Source organism: Ascaphus truei, chromosome 10, assembly GCF_040206685.1.
Source record: "Ascaphus truei isolate aAscTru1 chromosome 10, aAscTru1.hap1, whole genome shotgun sequence".
Classification (NCBI taxonomy): Eukaryota; Metazoa; Chordata; class Amphibia; order Anura; family Ascaphidae; genus Ascaphus; species Ascaphus truei.
Window position 1 is genome coordinate 41567508 of NC_134492.1, and position 23369 is coordinate 41590876.

Here is a 23369-nt window from a genome sequence, read left to right on the forward strand (position 1 = left end):
GAGTTGCTCCACTGGAGGAAAACAGAGTTTCTGATCGAGGAGATTGTGGAAATGTCTATTTTGAAGCAAGAGATATTAGGAAACCCATGTTTCGAAGCATCCTGAAGGAGAACAGTGACCACCGATGTGCAGGCATAAGATATGAGCAGAGGAATGTGCCAGTGCAGTTGAGAGGTAGCTCTCTCAATAGCCATAATGCTGGGATAAGGAACGGTTGCTTTGTAACAAATTTTTCCTACCCGTCAAAGGCTTTGTATAAACCAAATGTACGATTACCAGGAACCCCCCATTATCATAACAAAGGGGGCGTTGGTGTTATAGGTTCAGATTCTGGATTGGTGGGAACAAACCCATTCCAATTCCCCAGCAGTGGTGTAGCTACAGTACCAAGGTGTTCTCCTAGAATTATACAGCACACATTGGCTTGCCACCAAGAAGGTAAGATAACAAATGCTATTGATTCCATGGTTTCCCTTTGTGAGCCTAAAACTGCAGTAGTCTTTCAATGTAGGATAGTCTTGGTGTCAAACCGCTCTCTTCCAAAGGTGTTATTAGGGGGGGCAGGGGGTGTGTGGATGGCAGTAAGGAAAATAGTTAAAGGGTTGAATGAGGCGAATGGGTTTCAAATGACCTTTGAAATGTACTAAAGGTAATTGTAAGAATTGCAGCATGAGAAAGACCAAAGCGCATATATACTTATCGGTGCTATTCTGTAAAACAACTTATGAAGACAGAAGACACCTTGTAAAGGTGTTTTCCAGCTTCAGAAGGTGTGATGTGGAGTGTAATGAATATGGCAGAAAGTATTAAGTATTTTAATCAATCTGGCATACCAGAGGTTAAGGCTAAATTGCAAATTGTCTTAAAAATACAAGATTTGTTTTTATGGGCTGTCAAATCACTGACCAGGCCTAGTTTTATGTGTTTGATAGGACTGAGGGTATCTGGGGTCAACCCCTGGGTTTGCAAGTGGGGGGATTGAAATGGCGTTGCAACTCTTCCCTGACAGAGTGGAATAAACTAATGCCTTTTAAATGTACCTTCAAATATATTTTTTGGGTGTTCTGTGGAGTGTTAGTGGTGTGGTCAAGATGACAGTTCAAAAGGTGTGTAAGTTTACTAAATGTAAAATGTCTGACAGCAATTCGCAAGAATAACGAATAGATATTTGTATCAGTTGTGGTTACCCAAATCAAATGATGCCAAACACTTCATGATTAGGAGGTGCAAAGGACAGATCTCTGTTCTCATGTAAAAGTAGAAGTTAAGGTATCAAGTTTCATATCTAGGCGCGTATATTTAGTAAACAGACGCAACAACCAAGATGTTGTTTGTCTAAGTACAATAGAAATTAAGTTACGATGTCTTTTGTATATTGAGGCAAAGTTTAAAAGTCAAAAGGTTTTTTTTTTTTCCAGTCGTTAAACTGTTGTGAGTTCTGAGTTATGAAAAGGGGTGGGTTGAGGACCCATCCAGAAAGTTGTGTCAATGGGTCTCAATAAACAAGGTTTTACAATATAAACCCTGCATCTGGGATTATGAATTAGATTTCAACTAAGGGAGTGTCCATGCTTGAACACGTGAAATCTCAATTTCCACTCAACCCTTTGGGAAAAGATTTGATCAATGTTATATCATATAAGTTAGATTCTGTTTTTTTGATCCTTTTCTTTAAAGAAACTGTGCATTTTAGATTATATTTTTATGTAATAATCTTTTTCTGCAAGCTAAGAACTGTACTTTTTGTATATTGAATCTAAACTTTAATAAGTAATTCTTTGGGCTCTGATTTGAACGGTTGCACGCTTTGTAGAGTAAATTACATTTTCAAACACATTCTGCTACAACAGATTTTTGTGTGTTAAGTGCATAGTTTTCATAATAAACAGGGGACCATAGACTCTGCAAATTATATATTTGATTTTTTTGGTGGTGTCAACAAGTTAAAGGTATATATTGTAACGAATTGAAGGTAGATATTATTCTGTTGAGGTACCTTGTGTAGAGGAAAAGTGAGTCAGCTAGTTAGCTGTATGTATTAACCCATGTCACATATACAAGTCACGTGCTCTCAGGTGTGTCGTTCATGACATGGAGTAACACTGCTTTGTAAATATGGCCCTAAATGAATCAAATGCTAAGGCTACGGCCCCAGTACTCACTGCTGCATGTGCGCTTGGCGGGGTGATGGCACGTGCACTTGAAAAAGTCGCGATCTGCGGTCTCACCACTTTGCGACGGGACGTGCGTCGAGGGGACGTGGCCAAGATGTAACATCCTCTTCTGCGCTCTGATTGGCTACTATTTCCTTCTCTATGATTGGCTTGAGAAACTCTCCCTATCATTGGTTGTCACTGACCCATGTGACGCTGTCGCAAGTTGTAAAGTCAATTTTCATGTCTTCTGAAAATCTCTTTGTGCAACGCGGCGGCAAATTGTATGCAAAGGCAGTTAGTGGGCCCGGCCCCATTGAGGGGCGGTTCTTGTTCCTGCAGCACACGTCATAGCGTGTGCTGCAGCAGGCACTGGGAACCTAGCCTTAGAGTAAAAGAGAGAATAAATTAACCTTTAGAAAGCAGAGCTACATAATTCAATGCAACTATGATGTATTAGATTCTGTCTGTCTATTCATATAACTGTGTTAATTATTGCTAATGAAAAGGTCCAAAAAGTGGTTTACTCCATTTGAAAATAGAGGGAAAGAAAGTCATGTTTTAATGAAAAAAAAATGGTCTATAATTTATGTCAATGATACAAACAGCAGTAACTCAGACAATAACAATAAACTTGTACTGCAAGATGTGACTTTTGCATTAAAAACTGATGTATCCTCTCTTGTGAACTGTTACTGCAAACTCAGCCATCCTTTACACGGATAGATGCAATATCAGTGACACAACCTCTGCACATCTTTTAACTTTTTGGGGAACATCTACCACAGTAAAGAAAGTGCGCATATAAGTTTGGTTTGACACATTGCTCTACTTTCTGCATATATTTGCATTAAATGTAACCTGTCTGAAATATACAAACGTACCCACAACGGTATTTTTATTTTTGACGTTAAATGTAAAAAAGCCAGAAAAGTTTACGTCACCGCAGCCCGACAGATTTGTTTGATGCAAATCATTTTTTTTTTAAAGTAACGCAGAGAGACCTCTCATGTGTGTCATATGTAACTCCTCCATAACTCTCTCTGACATCCCAAGCTAAAGCACACACTGCAAGACTTGGAGCAAAGACCTTGATTCAAGATGAAAATGATGCAATTTGCATCAATTTTGCCTTAATACATCACTTCCTTTGTATCATCTTTTTTTGTTGTTGCAAATCAGCAGTTATTGGGGGCTTTGTATAAAGCAACGTTATAAGTGATTTTGATGTAAAACAAATGCACAGAATAATAGCAAGTTATTGCATCTCTATGCGCCAATGTATAAAACCAATGTGTGTGTGTTGTGCGGTGTGTGTCAACTTTTTCACAAATAAACAAAATGACGCTAAGTGGTTTGGATGTTGTCTGTGGTGCAGATATTTAAATATGTAATATTCAACTTCAAGTATGCACCACTTACATGCTCCATAAATGTGTCAAAATTGAGTTTCAAGTTTTTCTTTGTGTAAAAGACAAATGCAGGTAGGTGCAAACAATTCATAATGTTTTCACATGCATAAACAGAATGGTCACCATACAAACAATAGGAAAACATGTACCAAATGTAGGAACATGAATGACGACACACCAACAGAGGCCGCTAATGATTTTTAAGTGACAAATTGTTTTTTGGATGCAATGTACAGTCAAGAACAAATCTGTATACTTAGCCCCCAGTCTCTCAAGCACTGTGTCCCTCGTTATCTCTCATCAGGCTGATATACGCAATGCAAAGAAAAAGAATAACACACTTGACTAGAGGTGCAAATACATCCCAATGACTCCAACAACGGTAATGCCAATAATATCACTCCAAGGTCAGGATTTACTAAGGCACGATGTGGGATATCCACACACCAATCCATCGCTGCTTAATGACTCCTGGTCCAATTACCTTCTTCATTAGATCAATTTACAACTCTCTGAATTACTCATTGGGTATTAAATGGCAATAGTGCCAATCTGGGCATGTTTACATGGAAACACACATTTAAGTGAATGAGACTTTCTGTGCCGGAAGTGCCCCATTTGGCGCCATCACCCATATTCAAGAAAGTGGTGCTACTATTAGTTGATGAAAAGTACAGTAACCTCAATCATTTTAAACCCATATCAGCCATTTGCAACAATTGATACATATCCCATATAGTTTAAAATATAGTGACCTTTTAAAGAAAATGGTATTTAGAGCAAGTAATTACTTTGTTATTATTTGATTCGTTATAAGATTTACTAGAAATGGTCTTTACTGGGGTTTAAATGCTGATTGCAGGAAAAAGTTAAATGAAAAAGAATAATGAAAACAGTTTTAACATTTCACAAATTCTAATGTGTCTTGTTTTTAATTTAAGGTGATCAATGGTACCACAGCTGTCTGCCAACTGCAACAGAAGGACTATATGCAAAGGTACATGAACAAAATGACCACAGTGGCAAATTGTTAAATAATAATATTCCACTTATTATTTCTTGTTCAGAAAGATTCCAAAACCTCAGAAGGTGGTTTTCCAGTAGACAAAGTCAATTTATTTTAAAAGGTTACTTACAAATAACAGTTTAGTCAATGATGGCAAACGTGCTTCTGATGTTAATTCTGGAACAAAGGAACATTGTCTCTCACATAATAATAATACATAATAGTCAGTGGTCGACAAATCACCCAAAAATCTACTCACCGAACAAAAAAAAATCTACTCGCCACCTAGCCTCGCCCCGCCCCTAGTCCAGCTTTAAAAAAAAGAAGAAGAAATTCCTAGTAAGAACAACATTCGTTTTTGACATAAGTTTATTTATTGTATTATATTATACTAAAATTAGTCCTTGTTACGTGTGTGTGTGTGTATTTGTGTGTGTGTGTATTTGTGTGTAAATGTCGGATTTAGAAAAAAAAGCCAGATGTGAATGACTAGTTTCCTGAACCCCATAACTAGTGCCTGGATGCCCCCGCGTCACAATATCTAAAGCAGCAATCCCGCCTGGGATCTTACCTGATCCGCAGTCCCTCAATGTCCAGGTACCCTCATTCCCGCAATGTTATACATTGGAGGGGAGGTGTCCTCTACCTGTCTTCTGGGTTAGGGGGAATTCTGATGTCTCCTCACACTACCGACACACTTTATTGAAGTGTGGTCGGTACCGCAAGCCGGGAAATCTCCCGGCTTGCTAGTGGCCGCCCCTCGGCGTGCCGCGCGTCATAGACGCGCGGTCACGCGTCATCGGGAGCGTGCGCCCGCTGCACGCGTGTCCAGGGGCTCCCCGAGGGAGCCCTGGTGTCCCGCGATCGCGGGACAGCGGCAGGGGGTTCCGGGGGACCCGGCGGACCCGGCAGCGGTAGGGAGAGCGCCCCGATCGGAGGGCGCTCTTCCGCTGCTTCGGCGTGCGCCCGTCACACTCGGGCGCGCGCCAGGCTACTGCTGCGGCACAGAACGGGCAAATGCTCGAATAAACTGTGCCGCAGCAGTCATGTGAAGCTCGAGAGTTAGATCTGGAAGAAAGCAGTATAGGTTATTTTGGTGTAGGTATAGGGCAGTTAAGATATATAGGGTAAATAAGAGATCCAGAGTGTGGGAGAGAGAGAGAGAGGGGGAGAGAGTGTGGGAGAGAGAGTGTGGGTGAGAGAGTGTGGGTGAGAGACAGAGAGAGAGTGGGTGAGAGACAGAGAGAGAGACAGAGAGAGAGGGAGAGTGCGACAGAGAGAGAGGGAGAGTACGACAGAGAGAGAGATGGAGAGTGCGACAGAGAGAGAGAGAGAGGGAGAGTGCGACAGAGAGAGAGGGAGAGTGCGACAGAGAGGGAGAGTGCGACAGAGAGAGAGAGTGCGACAGAGAGAGAGACAGAGACAGAGGGAGAGTGCGACAGAGAGAGGGAGAGTGCGACAGAGAGAGAGAGAGAGGGAGATTGCGACAGAGAGAGTGCGACAGAAAGAGAGAGGGAGGGTGCGACAGAGAGAGGGGACAGTGCGACAGAGAAAGAGAGGGGGAGAGTGCGACAGAGGGAGAGAGGGTGAGTGCGACAGAGAGAGGGAGAGGGAGTGCGACACAGAGAGGGAGAGGGCGACAGAGAGGGGGCGACGGAGGGTGCGACAGGGTGAGGGGGCGTCAGGGTGAGGGGGCGACACAGGGAGAGGGTGATGGAGAGGGTGACACAGGGAGAGGGTGACACACTCACAGTCACACAGACACTCACAGACTCACTCATTCACAGACTCACTCACACACACACAAACACTCACTGACACACACACACACACTGGGTGGGTGACTGGGTGGGTATTCATTGGAAGGGAGGGGGCCCACCTGTTCCTCCAGGGCCTGCTTGTCCTCCACATGCTGCTCCACATGCCAGCTGCGGGCTGGGGGGTCAGGCAGCCAGGCCGGGGGGAGGGTGGATCGGGCAGCCAGGCGGGGGGGGGGGGGGTTGGGCAGCCGGGCGGGAGGTGTGTGAGGTCGGGCAGCCAGGCGGGGTGTCGGGCAGGAGTTGCGGGGGCCAGCGGGGAGATCAGGGACCAGCGGGGGGGGCAGCCGGACAGGCGCACAGCCACACTAACCTCCCCGATGGGAAACGTGGCCGGGGAACTTTGCCTGCCGCGCGTGCGCGCCACCCCCTCTACCTCCCGCCCAGGCTGCAGCTTTGGGGATGGGAGTCAGAGCTGCCAGCCTTCCCTTCTTCCCCGCTCCTATTACCCTGCCCGCGCGGGTGCCAAAGGAGCGTGGGACGGATGGGAAACGCCTACCTTGTCCTCCAGCCCTGGGCAGTAGCCGCGGGGAGCCCCCCAACCTACATCCCACCCCGGGCAGCAAGTGGGGATCTGGTGGAGGGGGGGGGAGGAGCTGACCCAGAGCTGCCAGCCAGCCAGCCCTCTTCCTCACGTCAGCCCAATCAGGGAGGGGGATTATTAAAAAAAAAAATTGGCGCGAGCAGAGGAATTCATAGAGCCACAGCCGCAGCACGGCTCGCCAGCGGCCTAAATCCACTCGACACGGGCGTGTGGTTATGCGTATTTGTCGAACACTGATAATAGTAATTAATAATCCTGCAATTTAGCTAGTATATGCAGTGTGTGTCCTTGAGGAGGGTTCAGGTAAAGAGAAAGACTTGCTGAGAGCTACTCATAGTTATAGATCACTAACTCTGCCCCCTTTCTGCCTCGTGGTACTTTGGACAAAAAACTTCTAAAATTACTTAAGGCTCAAATTTCCTACTAGGCCTTAACTAAGCCAAACCCCAACATCTGCAATGTATTAAATACTCACTAGTATTCAGCTCCCTTTGTTACATATGAATTCAAAATCCTACAACTTTATTCTCATGCAATTGTCTTGATATAAGTTCTCATTCATACATTTTAACATAATAAATGGATTTCTACAATAAACTCACTAATGGAAACAGTATTTCACTTTAGATTTACAAATATTATGGCTCTCCGACTGCACTAACTTTAAAAAAAGACATCTAAGAGGCCTACTTATTAAACTCTGATAAATGCATTTCCTGGGAAAAAAAGAATGGATGTTTTTTCATCTCATCAATATTCATTAAGCCTTTATCACATAGCCGAACCGTGCAAAAATGTCAGTTTTTCATGCAATTTTTGAGCAGCATGCAAATGAGACAAATGCACAAAATTAAGTTTATTTGGCTATTCATTAATGGCTGCATCTTCCACTTCTGTGTTGTGTATGTCCCTCTGCCACGTGCTACAGAGGGCAATACTGTACCTCATCTGTATACTCCACATCTGGAGATACATGTGAACGCACCTGAGATACCCGAGAAATAAGCCAGTAATTTACATATTTAAATTAGCATAAGGTCACATTTTTGTTGCATGACATTATATTCCAATAACGTGACATTAATCAAGTCATGATTACTCCTATCTAGATGCCGGAATAAAGCTTTTGCTTTAGTAGAGAGAGAGAAATGAGGAGAGGGAAATAACGCTACGTTATCTAAATGATGCTTAACTGTGGCATTGCACCCATCCGGACATGGCAAAAGCTCTATTTCAGTGACTGGATGCGAGTAATGTCAAATTTTTCAAGTTTAAAGTCTCCACTTTAACATCAACAGGCTTTTGTGGATATACCATGATAAAGACATGCATTTGAGGCTTAATGTTATGTTATTGTCTTTTGAAGATACACGGCTAGTCTTAACAGGACATGCGGTTACTGTAGGTTAACGTCATAAACTTAACGGAGTCTAATTAGTGACATGCAAGAGTAATAATTATTCTGAAGGTCAGGTGTTTAAAGCAGCAATCCTCTCCACTCACCATAAATAAAATGTTCCGGTTATAAATGTGTAAAAAATCCTGATGGTGTGCCCAACATAATGGCCGCTTCAGTCAGTAGAATTCAGCAGCTACAATGTATCCTTATATTACTACGGTAACATACAGTATATTGTTACAGTTCACAGCACAAACTACAGGGAAATTTGGCAACAAATTATCACAAACAAAAGTGTTGCAAAGATCTTGCACTGCTTTGGAGGTGGGCTAAAACCAGCTGTAGAAATCAAAGGATGCTTTAAAACGCATTAAAAATAGCATTAAGAGTTGAATAAAAAAAATAAAATTAAAAATGCAGTAAGTATTATCTAATACTACAGAACTTATTTATTTGGAGAGAAAAAAAACCCATAAGATTTCATGTTTTGCTGCTTTAAGTAGAGTTTGATAACCGTAAAATACAATAAAATAAAAAAGGGGAAAACTCAGCAAAAAAAAAAAAAGAGCTGCATTAACCATTTGGCTGCTCTTGGGACATCGCGGTTACGTCATGGGGTCTGGCGCTCCAGTTCCTGGTCATTTCTTTAGGGAAGACGTGTGGAGCGCAAGGAAGAACTCCTCCCCTTCCGTACAGTGTGCCATCAGTTTGATTCGCTCCTTGTCTTCCAGCCATAAAGTGTCAATATGCATTTTCTTTGCAAACCGCACCTAAACGGTTTGTAGTTGTTTATTTATTTTCCCACCATTCTGTACTTTAGTTTCTTTATATAATTGGTAGGTTTTTGGTAAGATAGGATACTCCAGACTAGTAATGGACATTGTTAAAGGGAAGAAACATCCTGACCAGTATTACCCAGCTGTAATTAAAATGTGATTTTCTGTTCCTTATCATAGCCTCAAAAGAAGAACTCTGTGGCCCCCCTTTGTCCTTCCTGCCATCACGTGACCGTGCAGGTGTTACCAGATGCTTACAGAAACTCAGGCAACAGATTAATGGGAGCGGAGATGCCTTCTTCAGTGCCGAGTCATCAGTATCAAAAGCCCTCACTGATGAAAAATAAACCAACGCCCATTAGAGTATCGCGAACGGTGTGTGCAGAGTACCTCAAATGTTTTGCGTGCACATGCCCTTCCATGCAAGGAAGGACAGTCTGTCATCACTACTATGCTTTGTCTGTAATCTGCTGGTTAGCAATTATCCTGACTGTTATCATTGTTATTCTTGCAACAGTGCATCATGGATGAAGGTGTCATTACATCAATAAAAAGGTACCAGAAGCTCCATAAATTAACGAAGCTCTCCACTACTTACATTGTTATGGCTCAGGCATAGATTGAAGGAATTAAATATACGTTTCTAATATATGCAAGTTTCCTTCAAGAATGTCTAAGTATTAGCCATTGTAAACCCTCTCTGTATCTTAAGCAATGTCTGATGTAGATCAATCCGAGCAAAGAAACAAATCATATTCTATTGCAGTTCATGACCACTGGGGGCTCAATACGCCCTCTTTTAAACCACTGCAACACCATAAATGAGGTAAAAACTGCAACAGCTTTACTTATCAATATACATAGGAGGTCCCCATATTCCCACCATATAGCTCCCATCCGTCTATCTCTTGATTCTTGTCATGGGAGACCAGGACTCTTTCACGGGATCAAGTCCCAGATAGGAGACAGATCAAATAAGCGTATATATCTATTCTGATCGGAGCCAGCAGACAACACAATATCACTGATAGAGCTACACTCACTCCAAACAGGGGATACAGGGGGAATCCTAGGGGCCCGGCCCCACTGAAATGGCTTACCCGGTGCAGCTTCCACTCCGGTGGGAGATTGGGAACTCCAGGCAGCATTGGATGCAATTCGCAGCAGAGCAGCTGTAAATTTCCTGCACGGACTAGCAGGCAGCCTCGGGTTCGCGTATCTCTGGCACAACCTCAGAGTACCGCTTAGTACATCAACACACTAGCCTCAGAAAGGTCTCTGGAGCCGCAATCGGAGGCCCCTTTCCTAGATAACCCGCCTCCATAGGAAATCATGGAGAATGGGGCAGCAACCAATTACAGCCGAAATGCTGTGTTGGGCCAAATACAGCACGAAGGCTCGTCTGTGTTGCCCATTCCAGGCTGGGGGTGTAATGGGGAGTCGGAGGCAAGGAGGGCGGGCATTACAAACCAGCCGATGAGGACAACGCCTACCTGCCCAGGTTCTCAATGCTCACTTGATATCTCTTGATTAGATAGGATGCCTCTCTGCCTGGGGAGGCAATGGCTCCCAGATAGGAGGCCATCCCATTCCCACTCTCCTTTGTCCTCAATTCCCTTATGGAACCAACTAAACCCCTCCTATCTTTGGGCGTGTAGGCTGGGTAAGTATTACAAGTCTAGCATGCCCAGGGAACAAAGAAACACGTACTTACACAAGCACAAATATATTTCACAGAAAATAAAGGTTTACACATATATACACCTAATATATTTGGCCAAATGATCCACAATAGGCTGTATATACAGGGCAACCCCGTCTATTCATCCAGATGATAGTGCAATAGCTGGGCTTCACCTTTATTATAAGAGCCTCATTGCCCATATCATCACAATCCTCTTTACCATGACTCACACGTGTCCCATCCTGATCCACACGTCTTCCTGGTTGGATGTCCACAAAATCTTCAGGTCATGCCCGCCGCCCTTGGCCAGACATGCTCCTACTAGATTACAAGGGACCACCTCTGGATCTCCTGTACCTTTAGCTCCTTATTCAGTGGTAAGAATCTCCCACAGTCAATGACATTTAGCACCTTGAACTGGTCTTGACTCACCCCCACGCACAGTTCACCATCATTTTCAAGCCTCCAGCAAATCCAAGATCAAAGATATCAATCCACACCTCCAGAAAATTGCAACACCTCCTCTGATCGAATACATTAGAGCCCTTTAGGGACACTAGTGACTTCAAAGACGAAGACAAACTATTACAATCACGATTTGAGGAATTGCAAAAAGTGTCATTGCAGTTAAGCAAAGAAAGTTTGTGAGAGAGACAGGATTACGATAATCATAGAATTAGAAACTGGTCAAAAATCCCACAGGGTACAAAAAAATTACCAACATGCATCACACAGAGGTAATACAAAAGGTACAGAAATACACAGAGATAATGACCACAGGGGTATTTCTGTATAGATATTTTCCCTATGCACCTAGGCTATTTTTATTGTAGTATTTGGTGAGCGGTGTGTTACCATGTTTTCGATATGTAATAGAAAGGTAACAAGTAACTAGGGATTTAAGTACAAATGGATAGAACATCTCAGATAATGAAACCGGATCACGACTTTATCCAAATAGAAGGGTAAACAGACAAGAGGCTCAATCACTCTAAAAACAACTATGGAACAGGTCAAGATCAAATCAAATCAGCTTTATTGGCATGACGAAAGAACATTTCATTATTGCCAAAGCGTGAATAATAGGGGGTGGGGGACAATAATGACACGAATACTAGGGGATAGGGTATAATGATTGCAGGGTATATGGGTAACAGTTTCACACAGGGGTGTGGGGGTTAATGTACATCTCTCAGCTTGTGACAGGTGCTGATATAGTGTGCAGCTAGTTCTGCTGTGGTTTCATCTTCTCCCAGGAGGATCGCTATTTTTTGGTTCTCTTCTGTATTATTAAAGTTCTGGATAACAGCTGTGAGTTTCTCTAGGTGGGCACTCCTCACTTCAGAGTATTGTGTGCAACGCAACAAGAAGTGAGTTTCATCTTCTACCTCACCTAGCTCGCATCTTTGGCACAGTCTCATCTCCCGGGGCTTCCAGTTCTGTCTGTGCCTGCCTGTTTCTATTTCTAGGCTGTGGGCACTTATTCTGTACTGGCTCAGGGTCTGTCTCTGTTTTGGGTCTTTTACCTTCAGTAGGTAGGGTGCCAGAGTGTATTCTCTCTGTAGGCTGTGGTAGGTCTCCAGCTTCTTTGAGCGTTGGATATCATTTTCCCATCTTGTCACATACTGCTTCTTCATTTCGTTGGCGATTGAGTTGATTTCTTTTTTCGGCAGGTTGTTAATCTGTGTGGGGTTTTGTCCTTGGAGTGAGAGGACAAGTTGTTTGATGGCACAGGGTTTAGTGGGGAGGTCCTGATTTTGCATTGCTCTGTAGCAGTAAGACTGTGGATGGCTGGTGTTTAGGTGAGCCCAGAATGTCAGTGCTCTCTTCTGTACCGTGAGCAGTAGAGGAAAGCGGCCCAGCTCAGCCCGGCATGCATTGTTTGATGTACTCCTGTGTACTTGGAGAAGGTATTTGCAGAATTCCAGATGCAGTATTTCTGTTGGGCTGGTATCCCATTTTGTGGAGTCTGGGTATGTTACAGGGCCCCAAACCTCGCTGCCGTACAGAAGGATGGGTGTGATGATGCTGTTGAATATTTTCTCCCAGATTCTTATTGGTGGTTTGAGGTGGTACATCTGTTTCCTTATTGCATAAAATGCTCTGCGGGCCTTCTCCTTCAGTGTATTTATGGCCAGGTTGAATTTCCCCGATGAGCTGATTGTCAGACCAAGGTATGTGTAGCTCGTTGTCTGTTCCAGTGCATTGTCGTCCAGTGTGAATTGAGATATGGTTGGATGTTTTTTTGATTTTTTTTGGAATACCATTATTCTGTTTTTTTCTAGGTTCACAGAGAGTGCCCAGGTCTGGCTGAATTTTTCTAGTATTGCCAGTTTCTGTTGGAGGCCTTGTTCTGTTGGAGACAGCAGGAGCAGGTCGTCTGCGTATAGTAGAGACTTAATCTCAGTTCCAGCCAAGTTGAGCCCAGGTGCTGAGGAGGATTCTAGGGCTGCTGCGAGCTCATTGATGTAGATGTTAAACAGTGTGAGACTCAGGCTGCAGCCCTGTCTAACTCCACGGCCTTGATGGAAGAAGTCTGTCCTTTTGTTATTTACTTTTACGCAGCATTTGTTTTCAGAGTACATACTTTTGATCGTGTCGTATGTTCTCCCCCCTATTCCGCTCTCTAGTATTTTCAGCAATAGGCCTGGATGCCAGATGGAGTCGAAGGCTTTTTTGAAGTCCACAAAGCAAGCAAAGATTTTGCCCTTGTTGGTGTTGTGGACGTGTTTATTGATCAGGCTGTGTAGGGTATAGATGTGATCCGTGGTGCGGTGGTTTGGCAGGAAGCCTGTCTGGCTCTTACTCAGTACACTCTGCTCTGTCAGTAAGGTGAGGATTCTGCTGTTCAAGATGCTGTTGAACAGTTTCCCCAGGGTGCTGCTGACACAGATTCCTCTGTAATTGGATGGGTCCATCCTGTCTTTTTTCTTGTGGATAGGGGTTATCAGTCCTTCGTTCCACAGTTCAGGGAAGTAGCCAGTAGTGAGGACCAGGTTGAACATTTTCAGTATTGCTTCTTGTATAGATGGATTGCTATACTTCAGCATCTCTTGTAGAATGCCATCTGGTCCGCTGGCTTTCTTGGTTTTTATTAGTTGTATTTTTTCTTTTATTTCCTGGATTGTGATTGGTATGTCCAGGGGGTTTTGGTTATCTTTTATAGTGTTCTCCAGTGATGTTTGTTTGGTGAGGATTTGTTTTTGTTCTTGCGTCAGGTTTTCTTCTGGGATTTCTTGGTAAAGGTCCTCGAAGTAGTTTTTCCAGATGTTGCCATTCTGAATGGCCAGGTGTCTGTTATTCTGCTTTGTATCCAGATGTTTCCAGGTTTGCCAGAAAGTATTTTCATCTAATGCTTCTTCAATTCTTTCTAGTTTTTTGGCAATGTGGTTTTGTTTTTTCTTCCTTAGGGTGTGCCTGTAGTGCTTTAGGTGTTGGTGGTACCTCATTCGTAGTTCTGTATTGTTTGGGTCTCTGTGTTTTTGGTTTGATATTGTTCGCAAGCTTTTTCTAAGGGTGTTGCATTCCTTATCAAACCATTTTTCTTTGATTTTGTCATTTGTTGTTGGTCTGTTAGGGCTAGTTTTTTTCAGGTTTGATGTCTTTGCTATTAGATGGAATATTGTGGTGAGATTTCTTACTGCTAGGTTTACACCGTGTTTGTTCTGCTCGTAGTTTGTGTCCTGGAAGCTTTGGAGTAGGTTTCCAACTTCTGAGCTGTAGATTGTTTCTGTGTATGTCGCGAGGCTCTGTTTTGTCCATTTGTAGGTGGCTTTCAGGCTATGAAAGTTGGAGAGGGGGTTTTGTGTTGTGCTTGGTTGGTCTGGTCTCTTAATAAAGAGCAGGGTTTGATTGTGGTCTGATAGGGGTGATGCTGGTGTAACTATGAAAGCACTGATGGCTTGTGGGTCTATGTCGGTTATTGCGTAGTCCACTACGCTGCTGCCCAGCACAGAGCTATATGTGTATCTACCCAAAGAGTCTCCTCTTGTCCGTCCATTGATAATGTACAGTCCCAGACCGCGACACAGGTTTAGGAGCTCTTTACCATTGTTGTTTGTTGCACTGTCGTAGCTGGTTCTTTGACGTGTCACAGAGCTATGACATGTGTCATTTCCAAAGATGTAGTTATTTCCATCTGAAGATATGTAATCCTGTTCTCTGCCTGTTCTGGCGTTCAGGTCTCCACATATCAGCACTTTACCCATGGTCTGAAAGTGGATTGCCTCTGTCTGCAGGGTCTCGAAGATGTCTGGATTGTAGTATGGGGAGTCGGAGGGGGGGATGTATGCTGCACATAGGTATGTGTCATATAGATGGGTGAACATGGAGCCTTTTATTTGTAGCCATAAGTGGGTATCTCCTCTCTTCATTGGGTTTATTTGGCTGTTAAGCTCCTCTTTGTACCATATTATAATTCCTCCTGAATGACGGCCTCATTTTACACTTTTGTGTTTTTGGGCTGGGACTAGGAGCTGCCTATAACCCATAGGTATGGTAGACATCTCCTCTGATTGGATCCATGTTTCGTGGAGAATAAAAATGTCTATGCTCGTCAACTTGTTTATGAAGTCTGGATCTTGTGGTTTAGAACCAAATGCTGACGCATTCAGGCCCTGAATGTTCCAGCTGCTAATTTTAAAAGATCCCATCTTGGATTTTGTATAGGTTATATATCTTGTGTTATGCCTTCCAGTGAGCTAATTTGCAATTTTTTATTTATAATTTTTTTTTTTTTTTTTACACACTAGTCTTTGTTGATACAATAAATGTGGGTACGTTCATTCTTGTCATTTCTGTATTTCTCTTTCTCTGCATGTAGTGGTGTATGCTTGTTTGTGGTAGTGATTTTGGTAGGATTATGCATTTTTACATCAGTCTGGTGCAGATGGTAGTGAGCAGTTCCCGGATTTCCTTTAGTTCGTTGCTAGCCGTTGGTCTGGTTCTGGAGGTTGTTGTTGTGATGCTTTTCTGTGATGCTGTGTGGTTGTCCCAATGCTGCTGTCTATGTGGGTATCCCTGTGTCTCGTGAAATCTGTGTAGTCTAGGTCCCTGATGCAGTGTCCTGTCCTGCAGTGGGTATTTGGCTGTTCTCTCCAAGGTGACATCTTTCAGGGTCTTTGCAAAGTAGCGCATCCCTTGCTGGTTGAGGTGCACGTGGTCATACAGGTGTTATGGTATGATGGAGTCATGTTTAGCCAGGTGTACATGGGGGAGAGATGTGCATGTTTTTGCCAACTCTGTGTTGATGTTCTGGATGGTATCAGTTGGGATATCTCTTCTTGGTAGTAGGGTAGACATAATTATCTTTGTGGTGGGGAATCTTTGTGTTGCTCTCTGCGCTATTTGTGTCAGATTCTCGGCAAGATTCCTCTGCTGGGTCGGGAGGTCGTTGGTACCAGTGTGGATGATGATGTATCCAGGGTTTCTGAAGTCTGGTTTGTTTAGGATATCCAGAGCTTTCTGTGTTGTGGGGCAGTGGATCATGGTTACGTGTTTGCCTGGGAATAGTCGCTCACTATTTAGGTATCTTCCATTTGAGTCGATGAGTATTGTTATGTCAGTGTTGTTGTGCCTGGTGTCAGTTCCAGTTGTTGTGCTGTGCTCCCTGTTGCGTTCCAGGTGTGCATTATTGTGGGTTGTTTTGGGGACAGTAGGTTTTATTGTTGAGCCAGTGGTTGGCGTTGAATCTGTCTTTGTTCTTCCTGTTTCTATGTCTGAGCTGGGGGTTTGCTCTGTGCTGTGTGTTACTGTCTCCTGTCTTTGTTCTTGCTGTATCTGTCTGAGCTGGGGGTTTGCTCTGTGCTGTGTGTTACTGACTCCAGTCTTTGTTCTTGTTGTTTCTGTGTCTGAGCTGGGGGTTTGCTCTGTGCTGTGTGTTACCGACTCCTGTCTTTGTTCTTGCTGTGTCTGTCTGAGCTGGGGGTTTGCTCTGTGCTGTGTGTTACTGACTCCTGTCTTTGTTCTTGCTGTTTCTATGTCTGAGCTGGGGGTTTGCTCTGTGCTGTGTGTTACTGATTCCTGTCTTTGCTGGTTTTCAGTGATTATGGGCTGGTTGTCACTATCTTGGGGAGCTTTTGTTAATGAGGTTTTTTGTTGCGTTGGTGTTACAATACGAGTCTCTGGGTTTTCTGTCTTATTGGTTGATACTATCATTTTAAGTTTCTCTTCGAGTTTCCTCAGTTTGTCTCTGATCTGCTTATTGTCTTGTTGCAGGGTAATAATAGTAGTTTTTTGTTCTTGCATAATTGCCAAGGCTTCATTTTTTATGTTACTAATTTCTTCTCTTAGTTGGTCTTGCACCTTTGTTGTGTATTCATTTTTTATTGTATTAATTTCTTCCCTTAGCAGATCTTGTATATTAGCCGCGTTTTCGTTTTTTATTTTAATAATTTCTTCTTTTAGTTGGTCAGTACTCATCTCTTGAGATTGTTTACTTAACACGTGTTCTTTGAATAGTATGAAATCTCTCTCCAGCTGGGACAGACTGTCTGTGATCGTTTCGGGGGATGGGTATGTTGTGTTTGGTGTGATGTCTTTGTTGTCTGTGATTCTGACTTGATTTGTTGTCTGTGTTTCTTTGCTTTCTGTCTCACAGTTTTCTTTAATTGGGGGAAGATCTTTTTCTTCAATTATTGCCTGGGCTTTAAGTACATGGAAAATCCTCTCAAATTCCTGCAAACTGCTCTCACTATCTCTTCTATAATAGACAACACACAAACAGTTATCATTACAATAAGACCATATGAGAATGCTAGATACCAAAAAAGAAGGGACGCCTCTCTTTTTTTCTTTTCTTAAAGAGGAACATTAAAAATTAAAAAAAGAGAAAATATACCGATGAAGAAGACCCATGTACCATTGGGGGAAAAAAACCCAACTACTTTCACCTCTCAGGGAGTAGCCATCCCTTACAATGCCTCCCCTTAGAGGAGGAAAAGAGAGGAACATCTAGTAGAGGAACTAGAGGAGGTAAATTCAGTAAGAAAAAGGATGAATTGATCAAGAACAGTAGCATTTTTAACATAAGTGATACTACATTAACAAAAGAAGAATTGAAAGTACTCTCAAAGGGCTTGAGTTTTGTACCGTATGGGGCCCAATTCATTCAAACTCTTTATAGATGCTAACAAATTCATGCACAAGCTCACAATAAAAAAAAAACACTTCCGCAAGCGAGATTTTTAATTGCCTAGAATACAAGAAATCTCTACAAATAAAAGGGGCTGAAATAGAGGAATTTGCCATACTTTATCTCAAGAAAAAAATCCACCTTTTATCCCCACTATGACAAGGGGAATTTTAGATACTTTTTTTCACCTCACAGTGAATGATTTTGACTCGTTTACTAAAGAAAAATACAAAGGAAAGAACAATATTTCAGTAAAGGAAGTAGAGGCCATGAACAAGTTAGCCAAGGATATAAATCTGCAGATACAGGGGGAGGGACTGTAGTAATGAATAGATAGTACTACCCAAAAAAAGCTTTCAGAATTTTAGACGATAAGAACACGTATTCACTTCTAAAAACACACCCCACTCAAATGTTCCTTACGGAACTGTGTTTACTCTTTCAGAAAGGGAAGAATAGAGAATGAAAATTAATTCAAATGTTTATTTTATACACTTTCAAAGATACCAATATTTTTTTTTACCAAAGATTCACAAGCATCTAACGCTGTCGCCCGGACGCCCAATAATTTCAGGCACATCCTACTTGAAGTACATTGATTTATTTTTGCAGGATTATGTAACTAAACTTCGCTCATTTTTAAGGGACTTTACCCAAGTCATAAACATTTTGGAAGGTCCACAATGGAAACAAGAATGATAAAGCACCTTGGCGTGAAACGCATAGGTGGATTTTTTTGTACCTCCGTTTTTTACACATGACCAAATAAGTATATATTTTTATGAAAGTCACCGTTTTTCATCGTTGGTGGTGACACATCTCTCAATTTTTCTTCATCATTCCTACTTCCAGTGGACCTGCCCACCGGAGGCTCCCTTTTTGACCTACAGAGTTTTCAACAATATACTCTCAACAACAGCCTGCGAGTGTTTCGCCATCTCTATAAGATTTATCTGGCCTATTCATAAATATAAGGCTGTATTATAAACTATATGTTTGAAGAAGAAATCTCTGACACTGCTATTCCTAGTTGCTGTGTCTTTTTCTATTATGAAAGACCCATGTGGAGAGGGAGTGGCTCAGTGAGTAAAGACACTGACTGGCACAGAGAGTTTGAAGCAGGGGAACCTGGTTCAATTCCCGGTGTCGACTCCTTGTGACCTTGGGCAAGTCACTTTATCTCCCTGTGCCTCAGGCACCAAAACAGATTGTAAGCTCCACGGGGCAGGGACCTGTGCCTGCAAAATGTCTCTGTAAAGCGCTACGTAAAACTAGCAGCGCTATACAAGCTGCTATTATTATTAGGTAGGCACTATCTTACACACACAAGCCATATTATCAGTTTTCTAAAGGTCATTCAATAAGGGACTCCTTACTAATATATATATATTAGAACAGGCAGTTGAGTCCAAGGTAACAGGTGAATCCTTTAAAATGTCAAGTTATCAACTGCAGGAGTGAATCAGTTGTTTATATGCTTGTGTCCCTGTGGGCTGCAGTACATTGGACGCACGATACGCCCCTTACGGGGCAGAATTCTGGCGCACATTCGAAATATAAAGATAGGTCTGGATTCTTACAGCGTCTCATCCCACTTCAAAAAGTTTCACAACTCTACCCCTATGGGTTTATTACAATTGGGGATAGACGATGGGAGACCGAATATTTAACCACATTACTATTTGCTACATAGTTTGCTGGTATTTGTGTTTCATTTGACTTATTTTACTCAGTCATTTGTATACACATACATTTGGTTTACAATCATTATGGTTAATTCCATACATTATGATGGGTAGTGCTTTACTGTGAATCAGTATACTGTAAATACATCATACATGTGTCACTTGTTAAAAATAGTGGTGCTTACCCTATCCTTCTCTATTACCACTCCATAGTGGTTCTATTGAATTATTCCTTTGCTATATTGCAGCTACAGCATCACCTCCAAATAGGTGATTTCTGATACTAACCTAGGCTGTTTTGCTATGTATATCTCTTTATTAGGATACTATTTATTTCCTACCATCTGCTTCTCAATGTGGTATATTTTCAACCAGTTATAAAATAGAAGCTTTTTGGGTCCTGCCGCTCCATGTTATACACTTCTAACATTATAAATACAGGGATATGTTTTATGAACCGTTCAATTTTGTATGAAAGGATATAGATAGAATATATATATATATATATATATATATATATATATATACACACACACACACACACACACACACACCCCCAATATCAGATATTGGTCAAATTTTTTATGCATTTTCTCTGTGCATTCACACTTGTCTGTTTTGAGATATAACGTGTCTTTTTTAGACAATTAACTAAAAAACGGGCCGATCTATTTTTTTGTCACACACATACAGACATGTCTCATTTGATTAGCTACAATGTTGATAATTTATATATGTATTATTCATCCACATCTATAGTATTAAGTGCATGAGAAGTTAAAACTATTGTAAACTTGTATCTGCACACATGTGAAGTATGTATTGGTACTTAAGAGTTGTGCGTTTAAAGCAGTCAACATGATGATAGGCAGTGCCGAATTCCATGCGTCTGCATTGGCGTTCTGACACTATTCCTTTGGGACTATTTTATTGTGTCCTCTAAGATGGGAAGGACATTGCACCAATGAGGAAGCTGCCACCACTGAGCGAAGCGCGTAAGGTGGAAAACTGGGCGCCAGTCATCCATCTGTCTTCAGACGCTGGAGTACGATCCTCCCTGCACCACCTCCGGTGATGTCATCGATCCGGAAGCACAAACACACACCAGAACAGGAGAGGCTGGCGTTGACATGAGCAAGCACTCAGAAACGCGCTTTCTGACCCTGGATCATGTACACGTTTTTTCCTTTTCCTGGAGCATGTGACTGTATTGTTCACTGCTCTCGTGTATATTTTATTACATAAAATACTTTTGCACTATGTTCCTTTCATCTCTTCTCTCCACATAAAATACAAGACACCTGTAAAACCGTTCATGTAGTTGAACAACGCCGGAATTATTCCTACACCACGTGAGTGGGCAATTCATAGTATTGAAACACTTTATTCATTGGTAGCAACTTTGAACTTGTATGGTCCTTTTCCTCTATAACCCACGGGAGAGTTTGCGCTTTCGATCCGCTGCTACTGTACGAAAGGACTTTATATGGCATCTGAGTTTTTAGGTGTTTCAGTCTTTAGCTGGTGTGCAGCAACACAGTCAATGTGCTAGATTTAGAAACCAGCTAAAAGTAATGTTATCAGGTGGTTAATGAACAGACGTAACACTGTAGAGAAGTTATTAGGAGTACGGAAGAGGACTAGGATTCCAGTAACATTCTTCACAGGCTTATAGGGGTCCATGTTAAAATGGATGAGAAGTAAAGAATGTATGAAACACACAGAAACACTGTGCTTGTTTGCATCTCATTACCCAGAATCCCTAGCTGCAGTGGAAGCACTGTTTGCAACTCTGAATTTTCCAATTATTGCTTGGCAGACAGTGACAGATTTAAAATGTTGCTGCTAATAGGCACTTGCCTTTATACCGCCTCCTCCTGCAACGTCAAATGATGCTGAAACATCACGTGTTTCCTTGACAACGTGTCGCCATGTGACATTGCAGTGTCGTCAGACGCTGCGATGCTACAGGAGGAGGTCGGTGCAAAGGAGAAGGTAAGAGACCTTTACAGAGGCCCCACACTCTCCCCCGGCAATCAGCGGGAAAGAGAGCAGGGCCTCTACTGTACATATTGGGGGGAGAAACCCAGAACATTTGCCACCGTAAGCCGTTTCCTCCCCCCCCTTTATAAATTTTTTATTAACAAGTTTGAAGCAAGGTGTCTCCAAAACCAGACCCCATTAATTTCAGCTCTGGGGACCCCCTGATCCCGAGATACTCATCTCTGTAGGGGGTGCCGGTAGCCCCTTCAGCTGGCTAGTTGGAGTTCATGAAATAGTTGCTTTTCAAAGCTCCATAATAAAAATAAAGTTGTGAAGAAAGCCGTGTACACCATCATTTTATCATCTATTAAGAACCAAGTTTGGTTCCCCCCAAAAATGCACCAGAACCTACAACAAAACTATATGTAAACAATTAACAATATATTAGTTGGACCCCAAGTTTCATTTTTTGCTACCCGCCAGAAAAATAATTGATTTTTTACAAAGAAGATTTTAGTTTTGAAATCCATGTGGCATCTGAATAAAGGTTGCAGCCTAAAAAGGATTACAAACCTGTTACATTTCACAGGCTGATGGAGTGGGCACGATAACATAACCTCGGATCCGGACAGACTGCAGTTCTACACTGGATAAGTGACAAATGTACGGTATGGATGTCCTTGCACTCTCACAATCCTAGTGACGTCCAGGGATTATCGTCTGTCGAACCTGCTTCTCTAACTCCAGCAGCTTTTGATAAAACAAGTTGCTGCTTCCCTCGTCAAGGTCCATCTAACGGGAATGAAAAAGGGCAGATGATTAGCATGGCAGCCATACTGGATTTTAACACTTTGCTGCAAGAGTGAACAGCAACATACAATAATTTATTGCGGGCTCCTAGGTTTTACAATACGTCCACATTTTCCCAGACATGTCCAGGTTTGTCATTTAAAGTCGCCGCCTGGGAGGAATTTTTAAATAACTAACTAAAAACGTGAAATATCATCTAATGCTCTCATAAAGGGGAACAATAAAATTCCTTCTTGACTCCAAATATTCTAAATATCAGATTTTTCCCTGGATCAACATTGTTCCCATATTTACTTATTTGGTATATCCCTGTATACCTTTTCTTTCTAAAAAAAAGATGTCCAACCTTTATTTTGACCAAATCTATTGTATCTGCTATCACAGTCTCCATGGGTAATGAATTCCACATTTTAACTGCCCTTACTATAAAGAACACTTTCCTTTGTTGCTGGTGAAATCTCCTTTCCTCCAATCTTAAGGAATGACCCCGAGTCCTTTGTACTGCCCGTGGGATGAATAGTTCTTTTGAAAGCTCCTTGTATTGTCCCCGAATATATATGTATATAGTCATCACATCCCCTCTTAAATGCCCCTTTTCTAATGTAAACAAATCTAATTTAGCGAACCTTTCCTCATAAAATCAGATAATCCATCCCCTTTATTAATTTGGGGGCTCTTCTCTGCACTCTCTCTAGTTCCATAATGTCTTCTAAGGATCGGTGCCTAAAATTGTACTCCACATTCCAAGTATGGTCTTACTATATTATTATTATAAAAGGGGCATAATTATGTTTACTTCCCTTCCATCGCCGTTTAAATGCAAGCCAAGACCTTGTTTGCCTTTGCAGCTACTGCACGAGTTTGGACACTATTGGTAATATTGCTGTCTACAAGTACTCCTAAGGCATGTATTATACAAAGCGCATGCGCCCGCAAGGCAATTAAAAATACCCTTCTTCCTACGACAG

The 23369-nt window shown here is 42.2% G+C and overlaps 1 protein-coding gene across 2 annotated transcripts in view; it reads right to left on the reverse strand.

Moving 5' to 3' along the window:
• Positions 1 to 6671: 6671 nt before the first annotated feature.
• Positions 6672 to 23369, reverse strand: part of HSD17B7 (hydroxysteroid 17-beta dehydrogenase 7) — a 33572-nt gene continuing 16874 nt past the window's right edge. Inside the window, exon 2 of one of the 2 annotated variants that reach the window (XM_075616792.1) lies at positions 6672 to 22383. In XM_075616792.1, the coding sequence (XP_075472907.1) occupies positions 11970 to 15164 (3195 nt within the window). In that variant the 5' untranslated portion in view covers positions 15165 to 22383 and the 3' untranslated portion in view covers positions 6672 to 11969. The remainder of the gene's footprint in view (positions 22384 to 23369) is intronic. The other variant, XM_075616793.1, reaches the window with a different exon arrangement.